The 25,002-nt window shown below is 42.6% G+C and overlaps 1 protein-coding gene across 1 annotated transcript in view; it reads left to right on the top strand.

The window, feature by feature from the left end:
- The first annotated feature begins 632 nt into the window (after positions 1-632).
- Positions 633-25,002, top strand: part of PLPP1 (phospholipid phosphatase 1) — a 74,720-nt gene continuing 50,350 nt past the window's right edge. The window contains exon 1 of the mRNA XM_076362471.1: positions 633-764. Within this exon, the coding sequence (XP_076218586.1) occupies positions 707-764 (58 nt within the window). The 5' untranslated portion in view covers positions 633-706. The remainder of the gene's footprint in view (positions 765-25,002) is intronic.

Raw genomic sequence — 25,002 nt, 5'->3', positions numbered from 1 at the left:
TTGTCACCCCGGCAGCCCCTCGGGGGGCCGGGCAGGACACGCTCCGGTGCCGCGGCCCGCATCGCCTCAGAACGGGGCCGGGCAGGCGGCAGGAGGCAGAGCACGGGCGACCGCCGAGGCGCTCCCTCAGGCGGCGCTGGCCCTGCGGCAGCCCCACGACCGCGGGGGGCCGGGGGACCCGCGCTGAGGGGCGGGCGGGGGGCGAGGGGCCGCCACCGCCTCGGGCGGGCGGCGGGCGGGCGAAGGGCGGGGCTCGCCCTCTGACGCCAGGGGGTCCCTGACGCGGCGTGGCCGGCGCCGCGGGGGCGGGGCGGGAGGCGGGCCGCCCTGGGGGCGGGCCGCGCCGCGATTGGCCGGCCGCGGCCTGCCGTTGAAGCGGGGCCGCCGGGTGGGGCGTCGCGGCGGCGGGTAGGGGCGGGCGGAGGCGCCGCCGCCAGCCCGCCCTTCCCTCCCTTCCTCCCTCCCGGCCCCCGCCCGCCTTAAAGCCCCGGTGGGCGCCGCAGCGGTGGCAGTAGCGCAGTGCGGGCGGCGGCGGCGCCGGGATCGCGGGGGGCGGGCGCCGTTGGCTCGGAGCGCAGCGCCCCGCCGCGGCTGAGCCCCTCCCTGCCGCCTCCGCTCCCGCCCCTCGGGCCGAGGCTGTCACCGCGCCGCGCGAGGAGGCGCCGCCGCCGCGCCTGACGCCGGGCGCCCGGCGCTGCCAGCCAGCATGTTTGACAGGACGCGGCTGCCCTTCGTGGCTCTGGACGTGGTCTGCGTGCTGCTGGGTAGGTCGGCGGGCCGCGGAGGGGGCGCGGGAGGCCGTCCCCGGGGCGTTGCGCTCCGCTCCCTCCCCGCACGGCACCGGGCTAATCGCATGCTCGCCTCCCGCTCCCCGCGGCGCCAGGCACCACCCCGGCGCGGGTCTGCTTCCAGCCTGCGCCTTGGCTGTGCCCGTCTGCCGCTTCCACCGCTGCCTGCCGTCCCTTCACCCCCCTCCCTCCCTCTCGCCTTCCCCTCCCCTTCGCCGCCGCCCCGGGGAGACGGCGGCGCCGCGTTCTCCCGCCCCTGGCCCGGAGGAATCTGGTCGCTGCCGGCCCCCCGCCCGCCGGGGCCGCGAGCTGGGAAGGGGAGAGTCCCGGGGGAGGGAGCTGCTGCCGCTTATCCACTGACATCTGGAACTCCCTCTTCTCTCTGTTGTCCTTACTCTTCCTTCCCTCACCTCTTCTGTCGGCTGTGAACCGGTTGTGGCAAAAGCCTGTGCTGGGAAGGTGGGTGTCTGCAGCCTGGGATGTGTTTGTTATCCCTGGTGGGTCGGAAAGCTGCCCTGAAAGGGGCCGACATCACGGGAAAGACGCTGTATCCCAGTGCCCCAGAGAGGTGTCACGATAGGTGGCGTGCAGCAGAGAAGAGATTCACTTCAAGGTTTCAGTTGTATGCGGTCGCAGTGAAACTAAACAGATGCTCTAGGATGAGGCTGAAGGTGAAATGGGGTATTTATTAGAACATGGTGTTGGCGTCCTCCTGTCTGTGCAGCAGTGAGGGACATGTGTAGTGTCAGGAGTGATGCCTCGGTGCGGTGATGGCCGTGTGTGGAACTGTGACAGCCACAGCACTGCAAATGCTTGTCTTGGCTAGTCCAAATAATAGCGCCTTCCTAATGTTTCTTCTGTTTCAATCTCTAGCTCTGTTGAAACTACATCGTGGCCTGTCAGTTTGCACTAGCTTCCTCCTCTTATGTAATGACACGGTGTAAAGAGTAACGTTAGTTATTGATCAGCGAAGGGGAAGTTTTACTTTGTAAAGAGCTGTGACTCCTCTGGACCTCTGAGTGTTGAGAGCCTGGGAAGTGTCTTCAGTATCTGAAGATGTACTTCTTGGTCAACCTTAGGAAGTGTTAGTTTTGGGTGTTTGCTTCTTAATCAAATGAGAGCAGTACTTCAGTAATAAACCTAAGCACTTTCTCGTCATGTTCAGTGGGTGGTGTTCAGTCAAACGGGTCTGGCTCATGGAAGTCCCTCTTGGCTGAAGATGTCTCTAGTATGAACATAATGAGCAACGCTTTATCTTGCTAGATGCTTCGAATAGCAATGGTACCTGTAGCTAAATGGCATTGAAGAACAAAATTATGGTGAATGCTGCATTGCTCTGAATAAATGTTACATGAGAGAGAGCTTTTGGAGACTGATGGTGGATCCATGTAGTCCAGTAGGAGCGATCTTTATTCAGATCAGAGGTTTTACAAAGGTATGCTGTAGCAAGGCTTAAACTTCCATGCTATCTTTATGGCCGGTAAAGCAGTTTTGTCTGTCCTGATAATTGTCACTACAAAATCTTTATAATCAGGCAAAAGTTTGCACTGTGCATATACTTTGGTCTGTTTGAAGCATATGTGCATACTCTAAGTAATTTAGAGTAACCAGGAAAAACAAGCTATATTAAAATTAAGACTATAGGAGGCATATGACTTGAGGGTTATCCAGCTAAAAGAATGAGGGTTTCCCCCTGCTCCTGCCCCAAGTTACTAACTGGGGGGTAGACTCTTGACCTTGCCCTGCAGCATAATATCAATTTACACACCTTCCCCTGCCCCCATGTAGCATTTGGATCACAGATGCCCTAATCTGATGCCTCAGTGTGCTGGAGGGTTGACAGACTGCTTTCTTATTTTCCCTTGGGCTTGTTTACTTCCTACTAGTACAGGGAAAAATGCGGGCAGTGCATAACATGAAGTCTCTTGACATCTGCAACTTTAAACACATTGTTACAGGTTTCAGTGAAACTCCAGCTGAGACAAAAATACCTAAGTGTAGGAATGGGAAAGATAGTGGATGTAGGACCAAATTCTCTTCCTCTTCTCCCTGGCTCCCGTGTGATTGAGACAGGCCCTTAGAAGAACATTAGTCTTAAGCCTGTGTGTCTAAAGGGGGAATCTGTTCTAATTTTTTTAACTGGAAGAAGAATAATAGTTCCTGTTGATTGTGGACTTTTATTCTAACTCACTTTTTCCCCGCCCTTCCCTGCCACGTGCACTTTGATATCTGCTCAAATGACTGAGGTAACTGCCCAGATAAAGTGACTTGCTGGTATTGATAACCTGATACCTAGTATCTCCACTAAAGAGACCATGAAGCCTCCAAGAGACAACTTCTTTATCTGTGCCATACTGAAAGTTTAAAACTATGTAGACCAGCTTCAGTTGAGGACTGAACTCTCACCCTTGGTGCGGTAGCCCATTCTACCACAAAAAGGGCTACCAGTAGCATACTCACAATCCCCAAGGTAACTCTTACTGTCACTTGATACAGAGCTTGCCTTTTTTCTCCTTCCTCTCCTGCCCGCAGCTTCCCCATAGTAAGTGAAGATGGGGAACAAAAATTAATTTCATTGTCTCAGCAATGTTGGACAGAAAAAAGGTAAGGATATCACTTCCAAGTTACAGTGACCTGACTTATCCATAAGCCTACCGCAGTGGAAGCAGATGACTCTGACTGTGTAGGTCTGTGACTTACTTGCTCCTATTTTAGTCAAATCATTCTTTGTGCAGGTTCAACTCTCCCAACACAAGTTTTCCAAAAGGGAAGGAAGGGAAAAGAGCTTTACTCTGATTTTTGGTGATTTAAATGGGTTTATTGAAAGGTCTGGCAAGTGCCCAAGATGGAGCAGAGGTGAGAGACAAAGAAAGAGGCCAAGAAAAAGCAGGCAGCACCGGAGGGAACAATATCTCCCCCTTTATATGCTATTAAGCTATTAGATCAGTTTGTTGCCTGAAACAAGGTTGCTTTTAATTGGCCTTAAGGAAGCTCACTCTCTCATCCACCTTTCTACCCAGTAAGGGAGAGAGAATTCAGGGAAAGCAGTCTTTGGTGCCCTGAGAAAATAAACAAAAACTCTCTTTCTCTCTTATCAGGATGATAATTCCTTCCTTCTAAGTGATACTAGTGTTTTGGCATTAAACTAGTTGCATATCCTGTAATCTAAAAAAAGAAAAAGCTGCAGATTTCTGCAGCATCTGTCCTTAAATAGTGCGACAAGGCTGTATCTGCATTCTGTGAGTGTGTGCTGATCTGCAGTACTGGGTGTGTTCGTGCTGCATGTCCGTATGCAGCTCTGCAGTGCTGCAGGCAACAGCTCCCTTACTCTGTGTGGTCCAGTAGACAGTGGTAAACGTCTTCCGTCACTGGAAAGCATGAATGGCCTGGACTGCAGGGTTTCCTTCTCCTGCATACTTTTGTTACTTGTCCCTCCTCGTTTTTCTGATGGAGAGACATTTGATGTAGCATGGCACAGATGTGTAAATGGGATGACATTTCTAGACAATAGTAAAACCATTTTTTCACTGATACTGAGACTTGATTCTTATGGCTTATTACACTTTCAATTTGTCATGCAAAAAATAACAGCTTATTAGAATAACTTGATTAGTTAGCTTGTGACTGTCTTCATTAGGCACTATACATATACTCTGTGCCACTCTTACAGGTCTATTGTTTGACTGCAACTCGGGCTCCTTCTTCATTAAGGCAGGTAAATGACACTTAAAAGAACAAAGTTGGGAAACCCGTGGTATTATTCCTGTAATCAGTGGAAGAACTGCTAAATACATTTACCTTTAGACCAAACTCTCACTAAGACCAAGTCAGATTAAATTAAGTTCTGCGGAGGTGACTGGAGCAATAAGGAAAACATTCTCTGTGATGCTAGGCTCTAGGACAACTCACATCTGCTCCATGCTTGTTGCAGTTCATGCCTAACTTGAGTGCAGGGATGCAATGCAACATAACTGTGTTTCTTTAGTCCTGTGCCTGACTACAACTGCTGACAAGCTATTGTAAGTAATTAGGGAGTGTACTTGTCAATATGTGATTGCTGGTGTAATGCAAGAATATGTACAACCTAAGATTAGAAACATTGATGTCTTCTAAAGAATTTGGCCCTTCACTGTTCTGATCCACTCTTCTGCAATACGTTGGAAATAGTAAATAATTATTTAGTTCACTAGATTCTACAGCAGTTTTAAATTTACGTTTGGTGTATGTGTAGGGTTTTCTTTTTTTTTTTTTTTTTTCTTTCCCTCCTCTCCATGTCCTGTGGTGGTTCAAGAAGCTGACTGAAAACTTCCCTACTGTCCAACCATTCTCTAGCAGTGGGGCTATCTATCTGCTACTCGGGTGTTGAGGCACACTGAGCTTGCAAGCAGTACCCATGCAAAAAAGGAGGAGGTTGGTAGGTGGTGGTGGTGAAGGTGAGACTATGGCAGTCTTATTTATCTTTTTTGTTATGAAACTACTTCTGAGTAAGGGAAGGAGAAGCTCTAGTCTTCCAAACAGAAGAACATGTGAACTAAACCCAGAAATACAAATGCTTACATCACTTTTTTTAAGCTTACTGTTTAAAGACTGCTGGATTGTTGCATGATACAGGGCAATACGCTAAACAGCAGATCCATGTGTATAGGACAGGTGAATTTGCTTTTGCAGTATGTGACCTGGGAGAGTGAGATGGCTGGACCACTCTGCAAACCCTGTACAATGTTTTTGCTTTAGGTGCCATTCTTCCCTTTTGGGAGTGTTTACTCTTGCCGGCACTGAAGGCAGCCGACTCCGTGATGATTAAGGTATTGCTGTTCAGTCAAGGAAGGCCTCCTTCTATGTGGGTCAATTAAACTTCCTGATTGCCCTAGTGCAAATAAAACCTCCTCCCCTATTACTTGTGACTCACTGACATATGTGTCACTATCCTTATTTTCAATGTCATGTGGATGCTAAATCTTTTTTCTAGCACATGAATACATTGTTTAGCTGTAACAGGCTCATGTGAAAGAGCAGCTTGTCTTCACATGACACTGTCCACCAGGTACCACGAGATGATACTCATTAATTTGACTCTCAGTTCATTGGAAACATGGTTGTCACCTAACCCAGGGAAAATCTTCTCTCTGACTGTGCTTTCTCAAACATATAAGACCAAATAGTCCGGTTGTGACATTGTCCCTTGTTCTTGGCAACAGTCACTTTTTATTTCCCCCCACATAAAGAAAGATGCTCTACCCAGAGACTCTGTCTTGCTAGGAAGCCTACAGGAAAGCTTCAGCTTAGAACTCGACTAGTTAATGAACACTATTCAAAGTCAGCAGTCGGGTTCTTGCTCTGCCAGGTATTGCTGTTGAAGTGTATCTTGTACTCTGGCTAACCCCTGCCTCAAAAAGAGAAGTTCTTGCACTTGCTTTTTACAGTAATGGGTAAATCCTAATTCACCTTCCAGTGCCTTCCCAAGAGCCAAATCTTGAACTCAGCACTCTACTCTTTCCTCCTGGCATAATAGAGGAAGATGCTTGTCAGCAGTGAGGTTTCTCACCAGCTTCTTGAGTCCTGATGACTTTTTAACCTTAAACAGACAGAAGGGCTCTTGCAGCATGCTTATGTGAAGGTGGTGACCTTTGCTTAAGGGAATGGGAGGGAAGGGGCTTCTGACATATTTTCTGTAGAAAATGAAGTACCACACTACAGCTAAATGATAAAATAGCTCATCTCTCATAGTTGAAGAGGTCCTGCCTCACCTTTATAGCTGCTTGGGTGCTTGTTGAGCCTGTGCTGAGCTGATTCAATACACTGACCTGGTTTCAAAAGAGTTGGATAGCATGAACCTATACTGACTAAAAGCAGCTTGGTCTGAAACCCGCAGAATCACCGGAGGGGAAGTCCAGAGTTGACTACTGGTTGCCTGCTGCTGCATAGTTTTATGTAGGAGCACTGTTGCACTGACCAGATCCTGATGACAGGATAAAGCTGTGATAGTCCTCTATCTGTGACTGTGTTGGAGCCATGGAAGCAGATAGCACAAAGGTGACCTAACTCTGCAAGGTTCCTGATGATGAGAGGTAACTTGAGCTTTGTAGTCTCCCAAGTGACTTGGATTTATCCCTGACAACTGATAATGTTCTTTCCAGAATTAGTCTTAGGAGAATTAAAACAAACTCACCTTGGATGATGGGGAAGGGAAAAAAAAAAAAGAAAAAAGCACCAAACTGAATTACATAGAACCTTATTGGCTCCCAGAAGTATGGCTTCAAAAAAGTCAGATTCATTGGTATGGGCTTGATTATTGCTGTATCTGCTCAGGGGGGTGATGGTGGTGCCAGGGATTGGCTCTTTTCCCTCTCCCACAAATGAAGCTCCTCCTTCTTGGGGTTTAATCAGGTAAAATAGTTGACTGAAGACAACTGAAAAATCCACAAACACTAGAAATTCAGATAATGGATGACTAGCAAATGACTAGTTTTAGCCCAGTTATATGACAAAAATTAAAAGCTATCCTGAAGAAGCAAGATTTCCTTAAGATACGTTTTTAGACTGTTTTGTTGGAACAATATAGTTGCCACTACATCACGAAATACTAATCAGTTCAGCTGCAGCAATAGACCTCTCAGTCCCACCTGTGAGTAGACCCACAAGCAATTTTCCAGCTAGAGTGGTGTAGTCCTGCAGTTTAAAAACTAGAAGAAAACTGTGCTGCTTGTATTAAGGGTCTTCTGCTCATCTCTTCTTGTTTAACAATCAATTGCTAATGAGTTGACCCACTTTCTGGGAGGAATTTTCCTTTCCAAGTTATAAGACTGATCTCAGAGGCACAGAACTAAAAACTCTCTATTGATAAACTTGCATTGTGTCTTTAAAACTATTCTTGCCACTTCTGCCAGATTCTCTGGTACATGAATCCTTCTAGCACAGTCAGGTCCAGCTTTTAAAATCAAGACTGCTTGTTCATATAGAGGCAAAAAATAGATCCAAGTAAGCTTCTTTAGCAGAATACGATACAGAAAAAAAATGTTGAAACTGTCTGGTGCACTTACCAAACACTCTTTCTGTTATCACATTGAGTTATAGGACTTGGAACAACCAGTACAAGAGGCATTAGTAGGCTGGTCTTGCTCTGTTACAGACTTTGATGATTCATCTTTAAAAAGCTGTAACCAAGAAGCAGTCTGACTCAGAAGTGCGTTAAGGTACTTCAGTTTTACTCGTATTGTACTTCAACACAGTTTTGGCATCTCCTGTTCATGTGGCATATTGATATCTGGCAACAGGAAGATAAAGACTTTTTAAATTTTAAATTAAAAAAGGCAAGTATGTCAGGTCAGTATGTCTTGGAATGGCTATAAACCCCGATTCTACTAAATGGAACCAAAGGTATGTAGGAGCCGTATCAATACAGCCTTATTTCTGTGATGCTGCTGCTGAAACAATGGATCCTGCTAGATTTAGCCTAGATTTTAGCACCTCTTCCCCTTTGGCTGCCGTTGCTGATCGTGCAGCTTTCAGAGGGGCCACATGGGGTTGCTTGATCTCATAAGGTAGCTTTGAGATGTTAGCCAGCGATCTCTGGTATAGAAGAAGGGTCATAGTTTTTTGTTACATGATCCCTTTCCTAGGGAAGGAGAGAGTTGTACCAAACAGGAGTTTTGCTCAGTTTTTGCTTTAAGTGTAGAAGGGATTGTGTATCAAATTTCAGCATCTCGGGTAGCTTCTGCCTCTGTTAGAATAAGGTGGAATTTTTCCCTCAAATTAATCTTAGTGCATTTTTGTCCCTTTAACTTTGTTCTGTTATTGCAGATCTGCAGATTACTGTAAGCCTGTTCTGACTGAGAATATGCAATATTCTCTGAAACTGGAGTACTGGGATGATAAGGAACACATATGTATCTAAGCTTATCTACCTTACTTTAAGGTATCTGAAAGGCTTGCCTTAAGCTGAAGGGGCTGGTTTGGAAGCTAGTGGTGGAGAGACCTGAGAGAATAAACTTGTAATTATAACGAGGGAACCTTCTGATGTGCAGCAAGCTAATGGGGAGCATATATGGCCTTTAAGGGGTCAAGAGGGCATTTAATGCTGAGATACAGAAGGGAGGCAGTGAGATCAAGCCCTGCAAATAGCTCCAGTCAGGAACTGTTCCCTATTAAATTCCAAAAATCATCTTCTTAGTCTGTGTCTCCTTTTCTTGGTATTTCTTGAGTGAGTTCTGTAGCTTTTTGCTGACTCGGGGAAATTAAGGCTTCAGTTTTGTTTCGTTAGGTGAGCCTATACTGCAGTACTAGTATTCAGTTAAAATACTCCAAGGCAGAATGGTGGCTGGGTCTAAGGCTAGTGGAGATCCTGGGAATGGAAGTAAGGTCACTGTTTCTGTTTGCAGACTCAGTGTCCTGTCATTCTTCCCATCTCTTCTTGAATCTTAAGACTCCAGTCATCAACACTAGAAAATTAAATCTCTGATCATTAATATATAGAAACTGAGATCACAAATCTAATGCTGATAATTTCTGCTGAAACTGGAAAGCGACACCTGCTCTATTATGAGTACTGGAAGACTTTCTATGCATTATTCATTATACTCAAGTATCAAGAGCAATGTTGTATAAATATTCTTACAAATTCTGGTTAAATGAACTTCTCGGGAAGCCTTCTGAATGAATACAGAACAATTGCTCTGATAGCCCTAAAATATATAGGGTATTCTCATTTTTCCTTTTAAAATTCTGTTTAGATCTAGCTTAATACAGAGCTTACGTTCTCAAAATGTGCTGTTAGACACTACAAACTTCAGTGTGCCGTGAAAAAGATGTGGTTCTGGTAACTGAAAATAATCCTCTTAAACATGGTGGCATGCAGCAGTGTGTACAGTATAAAAGGACGTTCTGGTGGATGACAAGGTAGACAATCTTAGTGAAATTCTGAGTCCCTCTGTAGCACCGCCATTGTAAGGCCTGACTTTGTTAAAGACTGTTTAAATAAAATATTGTTATGCTTGTAAGACTCATTGGAAAAAGAGCATTTACACTCCTAACTAATTACCTGTTGTATTTCTAGAGACTGAATGGTATTTCAGGTTAGGGTTGTAGCTATATGTGAAATACTCTGAAAGTCTCTTGCTATGCACTCCCACAAAACAAGGATTAAAATGGAAAAATAGTTGTAACGTCTGGAGTTCAAAGGAGCACTGGTCTTGAATGACATTCAGAGTTGGTGTCACCTGCAGTAAAAAAAAATCCTTCCCTGCCTTGCCAACAGCTGACCTTGATAGCTCAGTTTCTTTTGCTGTATTGTTTTCCCTGTCTGTAAGCCCAGTGCTTTAGGTAGATTGTCTGTAGAAGATCGTGATCTTTGTGGGTGTGTACATGGCTTTGTATCTGTGGGCTTTTTAATTCTCTAGACAATACAGTCAAAGCCTTTAACACTGAATGTAATACTAAGCACATAATGCAAGCAGTGATTAAATACTTAATTTCCCTTAAACAGGAAGGGTTATAGTGGGAGAAGTCACTCTTGCTCTGGCTGCAGCTAGTTGGATTCTTCCCAACCCCATGAGCAGCATTGCAAAACAAGGAGCTGCTGACCTCTCCCTTTCCATCCTCTCCCCCCCCCCCCAGTGTCTTTTACTTTTAGCTATTAGTCTGAGGGTCTTAAATCTTTCTGTCAAGTCTGTCAGTAATCAGGGCAATTGGCCTCTGCCCCACTGGGTGAACTGCTAATGAGTTCCAGGTGGTTGTTGATCGGCTGGTCTAAGTTCAACCTTCTCTGCCCCCTGAACAGAGCAGAGCCCAGGGCACAGCCTTTGCTGTGACTTGCAACTGGCTTGCCTGAGCCGCATATTTTCCTCTGTGTAAGTAATACAGTCAGGCTAGGATATATTACTGTCTTGTCTCTGCCTTTTTTTTATTTTATATTTGCACTTCTGTAAATGCTCACAGGAGAGACAACTGCATGGTTTTTAGACTAAGAGGTACTTAATGCTTCTAAAAGTCCTTTTTTTTTTTTTTGATTGAAACATAGATATAAGGGAGAATACACTTGTCTGTCTGAATATTTTTAAACAAGTGTTGTGACTTGTTCTAATGGGTTGGTAATGCAGGTAACTGAACTAGTGCTCCGATGTACTAAACTGTTGAATGGGGAGAAACTAGAATATGATGTAGTCCTCTGTTAGTAAATGACTGGACTAGAAATTGCGCTGTTCTGTGTTAAGGCTGGTACAGCTCAGAGGAAGGTTTCCTTCGCTTCCTGCCCCCACCACCCTTGCCCTGGCTCACCCAAAAATGTAAGGGCATGGTGAGGGAGTCACTTAGTGAAACTTGTCAGCTGGCCTGGGTTGCTGATATGGCTTCTCTGCTAGCCAAAACATAAGTAGATCAGAAAACGAAAATGTAAGTAGTATAGTTGCAAGTAGAATAGTAGCAGAGATTAGAATGTAGTTCACGCTTTTAAATACATATATCCTGTTTACTGAAGTCTAGCACAGCTTCTGGTGCTATCAGAATAATCAGTGTGCTGGTATTAGAAATATATTCCATTCCTTGGGGTAGAAAAGTAAGATAAAGTCCTTTAAAGTGGCTAGGAGGTGAGTTGTGGGCTACCCACTCATCTCAGCTACTGAAAATACGTAGTGTATTCATTTTTCTCTTGTACATCCCTCACCTCTAGGTGTCAAAAGTCTAAACACCTTCTTATTTTTTTTAATCTCTTCTTCTTAGTAGTTTTCTGTATTCCCAGAACCTCCTGCCTAAGAGGTGTTGATTCTTTCTCTTGACTGCTCGTGGAAAAACATTTTCAGCACATCTGCTTTTCTGCAAAGAACAGTCTCTTTTACAGATGCTCCCAAACTCTCTCCAGCAGCATGAGGTTGACCTGTCTCAGTTTCTTTAAATCTCTTGCATACTTCCTTACCCCAGACTGTACATTGCCAAATGAGTAGCAAAGCAAACATGGTTGTCCTGGCCGAAAATAAAAGCAAAAATACTTGTGGGAGAACTTAAATTCTCCCTTGCCCTCAGTAGTAATTACCAGCTGTATAGGTTCAGCTCAGAATGATGGCATTTATCTGTCTGTGGGGTCATTTAACAGCATCATCTCTTTAATAAGAATGTAAGCTATGAAAAGTACCTTTTTCTTAAATGAGCAGCCTTCAGCTGAATAACTGATCTGTTTTGAGGCTGTCATTTGCTGTGTTTTATGGCGATTATTTCTCTGATACAGCCAGAATTCCTGTTTGACACCCCCCAACTTAAGAAATCCACAATTTACTATTTACAAAAGCTGAAGCTGACTTTCTGTCAGCCTATCAAGTGCAGAATGTATTGATCCTATTTTTCAGGTAAGTGCAGAGAAACAAAAATTCTTCTCAGTCTCATGTTAGTCTAATAGAGTTTCTCTTAATTAGCACTTACCTGTGAGTTCAGTACAGCATGAGGAAAAAACTTTGGTTAATAATCAAGCTAGAATATTCTCATTTCCTGTAGTCTCCTTTAAGGGTAACTGCCTTTCTCCCAGTTTCCAGATAATTTGTTTAAATGAGAAGATCTTCCTGATTGAGGACCAGGTAGGAGTAGGAGTCTTGTGTGTCTCAGAACTTGAAACACCAATTCAGCACAAGTTAAGATGGCACAGAGCCTCAAGTGAAGACTTGGTTGCTTCCACTGATAAGGAGGCCAACTGGGTTGGTTAAAGGATGTTTACAAAAAAATACGGTGCATTCCTTTGAACTACTTAAAACTGTGGAGGAGAAAGCACCACTGACCAGGAAACAATTTCACAAGGTGTTTAAGCTGATCTGAGACTATGGCCAGTCTGCCCTTGTTCTCCTTTCTTCCACACCCTTGGCTACATGTTCCTATTCTGTCTTTTACACCAGCTCTAACAGTCACGTGCTCGGCCAGATGAGCAAGTGCTCCTGAAAAACCTGTGTTGTGTGGGCATGGGCTTTTTCTGGTTTTTGGACAGGTTGGTGTGAAAAGCTAGTGCTGTGGCAAGGAGGGGAATAGCAGTGGATGGCCAGAGGTGGGAGAAGGGCAGGACAGTCTAGGTTGTCTTGAGTTGCTCTTGAAAGTGTAGCCAGGTTTTGTGAGCACCACACTTACACTGTACCATCTAGTTCAGAACCAACTGAAATGGTTAGAAACTTCAAGTCTCCTTCCTTTCAGATATAAAACTTAGGTCTTCCATTTTAAGACTATTTATCTAAAGCTGTGTCCATAGATTTAATTAGGAAAATGTTCCTAAATTTTAAGTAGAACACAGTCAGTATTTTCAGATCCTGAAGCTACCTGCTGTTGAACAATATTCTCTGCTGGTCTTAAATATTTATGGCAACTGCCAGCTGTAAAAGAGGCTAATTCAGCTATAAACACTATTTTTTCCCTGTTTAGGGAAAAATATCCCATGCAGCTTGTTGGCAAAGCCAAATGGACACCTGAGTATCAGAATCCAACTCCTTATGCCTCTAAACTTAAGCACCTAACTCTAAAGTTACAGGTGTGATAAATGCCACAAATCAGAATAATAGTGCAGTGTTACACACACTGTAAAAAGATCGTAGTTTGCTATCCAGCACTTCCATTTGTAGGATAAATTGTGGAATTTAAATGACTTTTTTGTTTTCATTGTAAAAAAAAAAATTATTTAAAATATAACAAATCCAACATTTTTTCTTTAAACAGGTGTTGGGGTTGTGGTTTTTTTTTTTTTTTTTTTCCCCCAAAGGAAGACTTCACCTCCCTCTTCCCTTGGGTGTTGTTTTTTCTTGACATTCCCTTTCTGTGGGTGGGGAACCATTCTCAGTGACTTCCTCCCTAGTATTCCAGCCTGGACTTCCCTTCCTTCCTTACAGGCTTTTGTGTCATGCCGTGTTGTCCAGTCAGATGTGATTAAATTGGAGTTCCCTGAAGGCTATTGATAATACTGTGAATTATTTGTAGGTTTTCAATAGAAACTACACTACAACTGGCTTGAACCTACAAATTAGACTTGGAAATGCCTTGTGAACTCAGCATAGCCCCATGTAGCTATTTCAGCTAGCTCAGCTTCGCTCTGTATAAATGTGTGTTGCCCTGTTCTTACAGTTCTAGTCAAAAACTTAAGGCTGTTTCTTCCCTGCAATCCCTGATCAGTAATTCAAATATCAGTCTTGCCTCTCTCCACTCCCTCTCCATCCTGTGTGCTTTATTCTTGTCCAAGTGTATGAAGCTTTTTCACCTTTCTTTCATAGGTAAAGGCTTCAAACCTCTGCAGTCTCTTGTTCTATTCAGCTTTTGCTCCTACTGCTGTAGCTTTCCAGGTTAGCCAGAGTCTGTTTGCCTGAACATTACAGGAGAAGTGCATCCCAGTCTTTTACAAAGTCTTGGATGGGCCAGTTCCAGAGCACTTGAATGATCAGGTTGTTTTCTCTGTATAATTAAAAGGGAGAGAAACCAGATCAGAGGACTGCCATCTGTTTCTTGCTACTACCTAGCAAAACGGCCAAGAACCTGTTGGTCACTAGTCCTTGACAAGATCAACTAGACAAATTTTAACAGAAAATAAAGAAACTCCAATTCTGAGTCTGAAGCATGGGGAACTTCAAGAAACAGTCTTTTTTTACAGCTGAAGGTCATGCTTTAAAGGCTATGAGTAACAACTGAGCCATTATGATCCCCTAAGGTGTAAAGTTACCTAGATCAGAAGAGCACCCTCGAAGGTTACTGCTGGTACTGGCTAGGTAAAAAGGAAGAAGAGGTACATTGTGAAGAGGACAAGGCATGAGAGTTGATCAACAAGATTGCCTTTTAGCCTTGTAATCTTTCCCTAGATTTTGGTCACCCTTTCCTCCAGTTTGTAGAAGCTAATGAAACTGAACATACATGCATTCCTCAGAAGTTCAGTATACAGTCAGCCTGCTTAAAGGTCATGAAGATCCTTGGCACCTCTGATGGCAATACTGGCTTGTTATGTACATTAGTGGGTGTTTTTTTTTTTCCTCTTTATAGTGAAAACTTCAGGACCGTTTGCTTACATGTACTAAGCGTTGTCTTCTCTCTCTGTAAAATGAGCAATAGTAAAACTGCTACTACTTGTTTGGGGTAGGTTAACGTTCAGCTAAACACCATTTCACAAAGTCTTCTACTCCACTGCTGGAAAGCAGTGCATCATTTAGATTGCAGTAGGAATTCTAACAGTAAAGTAAAAAATAGAAATGGGCAGTTAGTGTAAGATGTGTAACCAACTTCCAATTTCTCATATTCTTTTACTATGGACTATACAAATGAATTTCACAGTCACTTTGGTAAAACTGTCCACATCTGACCCCTTTATTTGCTGCTTTTCCTCTTCCCCCCTTCCCAAAATCTCATGGTTGAAAGTAAAAACATGTTTCTTAATTCCAACTCTAGATTACACACTTTTGAAGTACTTTCTAAGTACTGCACAATGTAGTCAAATCAATCTGATGTAACAAAAAGGTGCATCCTTTTCTTTCAGTGAAACAGATGTAGAAAGGAACAAAAATGTACAAAGGAATATTTAAATGTATAAGCACCAGAAAAATTTGGATAACTGCTGGTTATGTAAAAGTTCTCAAACTAGTTTTCATAAACAAATTGCACATAAAGAAGACTATTTAATGGGAAGAAAAGAGAGTTAAATTAAATCTTGAGTTCTTTTCCTCTTTGTTTAATGAAAATTGAGCACATAACACTTACTCTCAGGAATTCTTCCTAATTTAAAAAAAAAAGCCCTCAAGCTTCTGTCTTAACTAGGTTACAGAGTGAGTAATTCTCTCCTGCTGCAAAAAAAGCCTTTCATATTCAAACTGATTGTTTGTTTTGCTAGTAGGCTTAAAACACTGCTTGTCAACCTTAGGGTACTTTCTCTTTTTCATGTACACTGATGTAATAGCTCTCTTCCAGTTCCTAAAGAAATTTTCCTTGAAAAAACTGCATGACCCATGACTGTAAACCTGTGTACTTTGGTAGCAAGAAATTTGGAATTTTTGAGCTAAGAACTCTGTCACGTTTGCAAGTGAATTGCTGGAGTGTCTTCTAGTTTCTGAACTGGAGCACTTAGAGAACATATTTCAGCAGCTGGTAAAAATTAAATAGCTGTCCTAATGAAGTTAAACCCAGAAACAAAACCAAAGCAAAACACCTCAAAATCTTATTGTAAAAACTGTGCAATATTGGCTAAAAAAGGTTGAGCTGGAAGGCCGAAAATGTAATTGAACGAAACAGAAAAATTCTTCACATTGAGTTGTAGCAGCTTTTCTTGGAAAACAGAGGTATTTATGTCTGTTAAGTAGGCAACTTGTGTAAAACACAAGCTGCTGCTTAGATTAACCATGAGGATGTGATATTTCCACATGTGAAAATCTGGTGACCTGTTTGAGAAGATAGGATTGTATCAAATAGGTAATGGCTTTGCCACTCCATCATCCTGATGCTGGGTATGCAATAGCAGAGATAAACACAGGAAACACGGGCTCTGACTTATGTTAGTGGAATCTTGCCATGGCCTTGAGTGGAGCTGAAAATTGGCTCCAGACATGCAAACATACAGAAGTGTCCTCTGACGCGAGTGAACTTTGAGTTCTTCAGTGTGGCCCCCTTTTTTGAAGGGCTGTGATTCCGTTTCGGCTATTTCTGCCATCTGTGTTCTGTCAAGCTCTAGTTCTTTTCTCAATCATTAAAGCAGAGGAAGGAGAGAGACCTTTGAGATACAATTGATTTGAAGGTATATCATCCTACTTCATGAAAAAGTTTGTGCTTAAAGTTGACAAGTGTAGTGCCACTTGCTTTTTTGTTCAGTTTTGCTATATGGGATGGTAAGCATCTGCTGAAGTGCTGTGCTGTATCAGCATCCCCAGTTGTTAAGGCTAAGTATGGACAGTCCTTAGGATTTAAGATGTTTTGTGGAAAAAATTCCTCCCTGCTCCATTGGAGGCTTTAAATTCCTGCCAGACTGCCTTCTGTGACCATAGCGATTCTCTTAGAAGAGGAGTTGGCAGCTGGGGTATTACCAAGCACATACACAGTTTCAATATGCACTTCATGAGCTTTTGCACTGCAACTTAGCAGCCCAAAGAATGGGCCAGGATTTATCACTCTGTTCCTACTGTTTCACTCTTGATGTCTTTTCTTCTAATGAAGTATATAGGAATAAGCTTATTTAAAACCCCTTTAAGTGACTTACCTGATAGTCATCTTAACAAGTGTCACCAGAAATCAAAGCAATCTCTCATCACGTGAACTTCTTTGAAATGTCGTTTGTTCTCAGTACAGCAGTTTGTTTATATCATGAGTAGTCCTTTTTCTAGTTCAGCCTGGAGAAGAGAAGGCTTCGGGGAGACCTTATTGCAGCCTATCAGTACTTAAAGGGGGTTTTTAAGAAAGATGGTGACAAACTTTTTAGCAGGGCCTGTTGCGACAGGACAAGGGGGAATGGCTTTAAACTAAAGGGGGGTAGATTGAGACTAGATCTAAGGAAGAAATTTTTTACGCTGAGGGTGGTGAAACACTGGCACAGGTTGCCCAGAGAGGTGGTGGCTGCCCCATCCCTGGAAACATTCCAGGTCAGGTTGGACGGGGCTCTGAGCAACCTGCTCTAGTTGAAGATGTCCCTGCCCACGGCAGGGGGGTTGGACTAGATGACCTTCAGAGGTCCCTTCCAACCCAAACTATTCTATGATTTTCTGCTTCAATAATTGCACTTACCATCTAACATATATAGAGTGTCTATATGCAGAACTGCTATTACATGGATGTTGGGGAAAATACAAAGTTTAGTTTGCCCTTTTTTACCTTGTTTTAAACCAAAATCTACTTTTTTTTTTTTTGTTTCGGGATTTTGCAATTCTTACAGCATTGCCTAATTTATCCACTGTTGATCTATTACTTACTCAGGGGACCAAAGGAAAGTGGGGGGGATGAGAAAGTAGAGTAAAATGACAAACTTGGGTTTCCTGAGGTCGTTGCGCCTGCAAATGTCTATTTGCTAGCTGATTCTTGTCAGAAATAAGTTACAGACCTGAATGTAATTGTCGGAGGTCTTGATAGCTTCTTTGTAAGAGAGGGAGCAAGTAATATGTCAAACAGTGTAAATTCAGAGACCTATCATTTGTACCCGAGTCCCAGTTTCCATATTAATAACTTAGTTTCACGCAGAAATCTTCCAAAGTGTACGAAAGCTGTGTAAATGCAACTCTTAAAGTGTAAATCTCATTACCTTGAGATGCAGTCTGTTCAGAGTGTCTGCATTTCCCGTTGGTGTCTCTGCAGTTCTCTTGTTCCTCTTACCTGCATGAAAAAATACTTGCATGAAATCTTTAACTCCCTAACTATGACAAAATCTGTATGTATTTTTGTCTCGTTCTCTGTAAACACTGACCAGATTATAGTGTATAGAACAAGACTGGTAATTCAGATGCAAGCTAATGTTGTGGGGTGGTGGGGAAGGAGGGGACACAAAAGGCAGCATGCCCTCAGTAACTATTCAGTCATGTGAGTGGCAAATGCTTTTCTTAAGCATAATCTTGGTTCCATGTGTGGCAACTCACCTTACTGATGAAAGGACTTTGAACTCTCTTAACTTCTATATCTGGTGGGCAACCTCAGAGTCCTTCTGAAGTAGATTTATAGAAGAGATAAATTTCTATAAACAGGATTTGGTAAGTGTGTGCATTGCATGATACTTAGGAAATTTGAGTTTTGCATGTTTGGTACCTTCCTCCATGCATGTTTAAAAATGACTTTTTTTTTTTAATTTAACCACATGTATTTCTTGTTTTTGTTTTTTGTTTTCCTTCCCCCAACAGCTGGCTTACCCCTTGGTGTTCTAAACTTGGCCAAAATAAAACCGTATCAGAGAGGCTTTTTCTGTAATGATGACAGCATCAAGTATCCGTTCCATGACAGTACCATCACATCCACTGTCCTCTACACAGTGGGGTTCACCCTGCCCATTTTCTCTGTAAGTAGCTCATATATAGGGAGCTTTGGTGATGGGAGTAAAATGTTTGCCTTCCAAGAGTTCAGCACTGTGACTTGAAGACAGTCTATGTAGGCTAAATCCTATATGTATAGTCATATGCATGTGAAAGGTGCTGTTGCTACTTTCTGTTTGCACAGAAAATCTGGAACTAATCTCTAACTACTAGTATCGCTAATCTCATTTGTTTTAGGAGCAGAAAAAAAAAGGAGATGAGGATTTAAACTCTATTGGTTAGTCTAGGCTTTTATTATTGGGGAGAAAAATACTACAGGCTTCCAAAATGCTGTGGAATAAATACATCTTGTTCAGAATGGGTTAGTCTGATAATTTAAACACTTGTGACATTAAAACTTGCACTGTAGTGGGGTGCACAAACCTATAACTAGTGACTGTTGCTTCCATATACTTTCTATAGAAATAAGTCTAATTTGGACTCAGTGGGTTTTCTTAGGTTTAAAAAAAAATGTGATGACCTTTTAAACCTTTCAAAATGGGATACAGAGGCTGGAAACCTAGTTGCTTGTAGAAAAGAGGCTCAGTGTTTTCAAGACCACATGATTTTTACAAAGAACAATTTAACTCTTCAGTAGGTTTTTCTAACAATATTTTAAGCCTGACTGTATCCAAGTTTTCAGTAAGGTTTGAACTGGTTTAGCGAACCAAAATTTAACTAGTCAGAATAGTCTTGAACCTGAAACTACGTCTTGTTGTTTCTGCCTGCAGTGGTTGACCAAACCATATTAGAGATGGTAATAATCTTTGGTCTTCTGATAAATGTATATGCTAAATTGATCAGTAAGAAGTATATATTAAACTGGTTTAAGGATGGAAGTAGTCATTCCAAACAGGTAAACAAATCTGTGGGACCTCTACATGCATGACTCTTCGTTTTCATTTAAATGCTTATTTATTAAAGCTTGCATTAGTCCTATGCAGTTAATAGAAAGGTAGACACAACATTTATCATTAGTATAGTTTCACTTGTGAGGAAAATAGTCTGAAGTTTGTAATGTTGATATGTACTGACATATATCTTCAGCACAACTTCAGGAAAATTTCTTTTCTAGTGGGGTTCATGTGTACCTTAACTGATATGTGCACAGGTGAACTAGCAGTTACAGCTCTCTGCAATCTTGGACTTCTAAAGAGGCATTTCAGTTGCAGTTAGATACTCTGAATTGCTTGATTTTTATTTTTTTTTTAATCTTCCATTTTTAGATTTGAAGAAGTTGTTCCTGTAATAGAAAGTTAATTGAGAGTGCATTTTTTTTTTTTCCCTGACCCTAAAGCAGTGCAGAAACATCTGACTTACAGCTAATTTACTTAAGTGTAACATCTAAGGAGTGGTATGGACAGCTATTGTACCTTTAACTGCCAAGGTATCTAAAATTATAACTTAGAATTGGACTTGTCAGTGATTCCAGTCTATTCTGATATTTTTGTTCTATGATACTTTTGTAGGATTCACACAATGAATTTTTACTGCCTGTCTTTGTGCAGGGGATTGGAGTATATAATTGGAACAATCACTTCTGGCCTCCATGTTGAGAGAGGTTTAAAAAAAAAAATCTAAAGCACTTGTTCTGTAACAACAATACAGGCTATCCAGATCAGTTTTCTTCAGTCTGAACATTTTACAAACCTTAAAGCAACACAGGTTTTCTGGAATCTAGTGAGAAAGTAATCACTGTAGTGTGTGTATTACTGCTCTGTGTAGTTAACATGTTAACCTAACTGGCTTTCTTAGTCTCAATTTTAGATTTAGGGAGTTTTTTAGCCTCATGCGAGAGGTGAAAAATCATTTATGGCTACTGAAAACTTAAGAGTTAGGGTGAGCTGTAGAGCAAGAGAGTATGAGATCTGGGTTATTACAACTTACTGAGTTGAAAGTGGGTTCCAGTTGAATGCTTTCTAGCTTCAAGCTTGCCTTTATTCAAAATGGATGGGGAAAGTTGATCAGCCTGGGAATAGGAGAATCTGACTTTCAGACTGGTTTTTGTTTTGGACTGACTCAATGGAGCCTTGAGGCTTCTTCCAAGGCAGCTTAAGTTTTCGGAAGTAGTATGTTTCAGAGTCAATATCCTCAGCAGGGACACAGCTGGCTCATGAAAGCTTATTTGGCAGTAATGCTGATTACCCCACATCTAGTCAAAAATGTTATCCTGACATGAGACTTTCCTGAAAGGAACAGGCTTCTCAACGAAGGAATTGATGGTAAAAATTGGGTCTAATACTATGCAAATAAGAGTTGATAAATTGCACTTTGGTGCAAACTTTTCTTCCCTAATCAAAGACTACCTCAAACAGGATACTTGTTCCTAAGTAGGACTTACACCTCAGCTTTGTCACATCACAAAATAGGAAGAAGAATGTATGGTAGGAAGGTAAGGGAAGCAAAAGGAATCGTATCTGCAATGTGGGGGAAAAAAAAGTGGTTAATTGTGTAGTAGAGCGGTTATAGCCCTTCCCCTTAGCATTCAACGATGTACAGGTATTGCTGATCCAATTACTTAGTCCTTAGTCCCTAAAGCCTCATAAAATCTAAGCAGAAATGCTCGAAATATTATTATGCATATGCCCCTTGCTGCACTAGCAGCTTTCTTGTCTTCAGAGTGCAGTAAGAAATGTCCTGAACATTTTGCTGTATAATAATAAAAGGTCTTGTCTGGTTCAGTTGTTGGCGTAGGCCCACTGTGGAATATAAAACAACTTCAAGGAAAAAAAAAACAAACCCTGCAGTAATGAGTAAGGCATAGATATTTCATTGTTAAGAAGTCTCTTTGTGCATAAAAGAAACTAGGCTGCCTGAGCATTGACTTGTTTTCAGAACACTTTTTGAAGTTTTACAAGATGTGTTAGAATCTCTCAGGGATCTTCTTAAAAAAAAAAAAAAGCTTTTAGAATTCACAATTCCATTTATAGCTCTGGATTCTTTCTGTTCCTATTGCCACCTTTTATCAGGAAATAAAATGTCTGGGAGACAAACTCATGTTTATTCTTTTCCAAGTGCCATTTCATAGTATGATACTTCTCAATTTTCCGAATTCTTTTCTGTGTCTGGATGGGAAGCACAATTTTTGTATTAGAATTTTTGGAGACTTAGGGTCAAACAAGCTTTGGTAGTGCTCTGGAAAAATGAATCTTTAAATGTCTAGGCTGGTGTCCAGAGCAGCACATATCCATGATGACTGAGATTTCAAGAACCCCAGAAGATCTTTCTGATACTTCCACCTTCCCAAGTCTCTTTAGAGATGTTTAGAAAGTAATTCTGAATAGTCTAAAAGCCATGACTAGTTAGGGTTAGTGTCTATAGATTGCAACTCTAGAATCATAGAATCATTAAGGTTGGAAAAGACCTCTAAGATCATCGAGTCCAACTGTTAACCCAACACCACCATGCCCACTAAACCATGTCCCTAAGCGCCTCATCTACACATCTTTTAAATACCTCCAGGGATGGGGACTCAACCACTTCCCTGAGCAGTAAAGAAATTTTCCTCATGTCCAAGCTAACCTCCCCTGGCGCAACTTGAGGCCATTTCCTCTTGTCCTATCACTAGTTACTTGGGAGAAGAGACAGACACCCACCTCGCTACAACCTCCTTTCAGGTAGTTGTAAAGCTGTATAAGGTCTCCCCTGAGCCTTCTCTTCTCCAGACTAAACAGTCCCAGTGCCCTCAGCCTCTCCTCATAAGACTTGTTCTCCAGACCCTTCACCAGCCTTGTTGCCCTTCTCTGGACACGCTCCAGCACCTCAATGTCCTTCTTTGTAGTGAGGGGCCCAAAACTGAACACAGTATTCGAGGTGCAGCCTCACCAGTGCCAAGTACAGGGGCACAATCACTTCCCTAGTCCTGCTGGCCACACTATTTCTGATACAGGCCAGGATGCTGTTGGCCTTCTTGGCCGCCTGGGCACACTGCCAATCCATATTCAGCCGGCTGTCAACCAGCACCCCCAGGTCCTTTTCCGCCGGGAAGCTTTCCAGCCACTCTTCCCCAAGCCTGTAGCGCTGCATGGGTTTGTTGTGGCCAAAGTGCAGGACCCGGCACTTGGCCTTGTTGAATCTCATACAATTGGCCTTGGCCCATCGATCCAGCCTGTCCAGGTCCCTCTGCAGAGCCTTCTTACCCTTGAGCAGATCAACACTCCCGCCCAACTTGGTGTCGCCTGCAACCTTACTGAGGGTGCACTCGATCCTCTCATCCAGATCATTGATAAAGATATTGAACAAGACCGGCCCCAAAACTGAGCCCTGGGGAACACCGCTCGTGACCGGCCGCCGCCAACTGGATGTAACTCCTTTCACCACAACTCTCTGGGCCCGGCCGTCCAGCCAGTTTTTGACCCAGCGAAGAGTACACCTGTCTAGGAATATTTTGAAATGAATCTCTAAGAAGATGTACTTGGTCTGGCATTTTTGGTCTTTAGCTGTCTGCATGAGACCGGCTCTTCCAAGTATAAATGACAAATTAATGTCAGTGTCTTTCTCTTGCAGTGAGGTCCAATCATGCTTATTTGCATGTGTCCTATTCAGTTGGTCTTTTCTGCTGACTACACCTCCAAATCAATTTTCTTTTCCTCCAGTCGTCTTGCTTCTTACAACTGCTGCCTTCAGTGACACACAGCTTCTCTTAGATCTCAGGGTAGGTGCAACTGGGGAAAGAAAAAGCACAGAGCAAAGGAGGCCTCTCTGAAACATCCTTCTCACCAAAGAGGCGGAAGAACAGAGCAACTCAAGAGTTGCTGAGTTTCATCTGCTCACCATGCTAGGTTCTGAGCAGGGTTTCTGTAGTTCCCTGCCAAAGATTTGCCTGGCTGCTCTGTTCAGGAGCTGAAGGGACACAACCCACTGGCAGGTTCCTATATGATGGTCTGATTCGTGAGAGGACAGGAGTTCAAGTTCTTCTAACTCAGCCAAAGTGCCGCACTGAGTTTCTGGGAAATTAAGTAGTTTACCACTACTGTTGCTACTAAAACAGGTAATACAAATGCTGATGTTCATGACAGGGAGAGTGTTCAGTAGTAAAGAGTTTTGAATAAGTCCCTTCTCTGGGATGAGCTCTGCTATTTGGGACTCCTTTGAGAGAAAGGAATGTTATGGGCCTGTAGGATTTAATTTCTCCACCTTGAACACATCCAAGAGATATTTAGGTGGTCAGGTCATGTTGTCTTCTACTTCAAAAAACAAAACGGAAGCATTCTTAGTTTGGTTTGGCAAAGTCTTCAGTATCATGATGCCTTCCTAAAAGTAGCTTTGCTCCTGTGCCAGCTTTAACCTATTAGGCATTAGGCTTAATGTTTTCAGAAATGTCTCCTTCTACCACGTCTATCAAAGTTCTGACTGTAACTTTTCCTTCCTACAGATTAGCACAATCATACTTTGGAGGCAATCTACTGATTTCTTTTCTGGCAAAAGAAACTAATCTTCTTTTATGCTCTGTTTGTGAAAGGGATACATTTTGCAGGGAAGCTTTTACTGAAAGCACCTATTTGATTAACAACATAAGCACTTACTGGGCTAATTCGTATGTTTCTTGAGGGACAAATGTAGCTACTGCTGTGGTAGAGACTGATAAAGCAGGGGACTGTAATGAAACCTATTGAAGACTGGTAGGTGTGCTTTATTTTTTGCAGCAGTGTCAAAGCTTTATGGCCCACTGTTGATAGTTTTGCAATTAATTGAAATTAAGTCTTGCTGTTTGACACTAGAGTGGACTTTTGCATCCTTTAACTTTCAGGTTATGTATTAATAATTTTATTATGCTCTGATTATTATTTGCCTCTTATCTGGTAAGCTTTTTGAAAAGGAGAGTGTTTTATCTTCATGGTTTTCTTGTATATTCATGGCACTGGAAACCTTTTTGGGCAATGCTGTTCAACTTCATAATCTGGCATGAGTTCTACTTGATACTAACTGTTCATCTTGTATTACTGCAGATGGGTATCATCTCTGAACCCAAGCTTATTCTGAGGAATAAATGCTAATTTGTGTTTGTTCAAACTCTGTTTAAAGCCAACAATAACAAGAACTCATGTTTACACTATGTGAAGGGTTAATGTGCAGGGTGATGCACTTTGGTTGAATTGATAAGTAATTCCTGGATGCGATCAGCACTGTGGGGGACAGAGGCTGAGAAATGGCAGGTGCTGCATCCAGCTTTGGCCCCACTTCTGCCCCATCCATGGTGAGGGTGTTCTGGTGGGCTTGGTTTGAAATCAGGTGCTCTAAGGAGCACT

This window comes from Aptenodytes patagonicus, chromosome Z, assembly GCF_965638725.1.
Source record: "Aptenodytes patagonicus chromosome Z, bAptPat1.pri.cur, whole genome shotgun sequence".
Classification (NCBI taxonomy): domain Eukaryota; kingdom Metazoa; phylum Chordata; class Aves; order Sphenisciformes; family Spheniscidae; genus Aptenodytes; species Aptenodytes patagonicus.
Note: the sequence above shows the minus strand (reverse complement) of the source record. Positions and strands in the feature narration are given on the sequence as shown.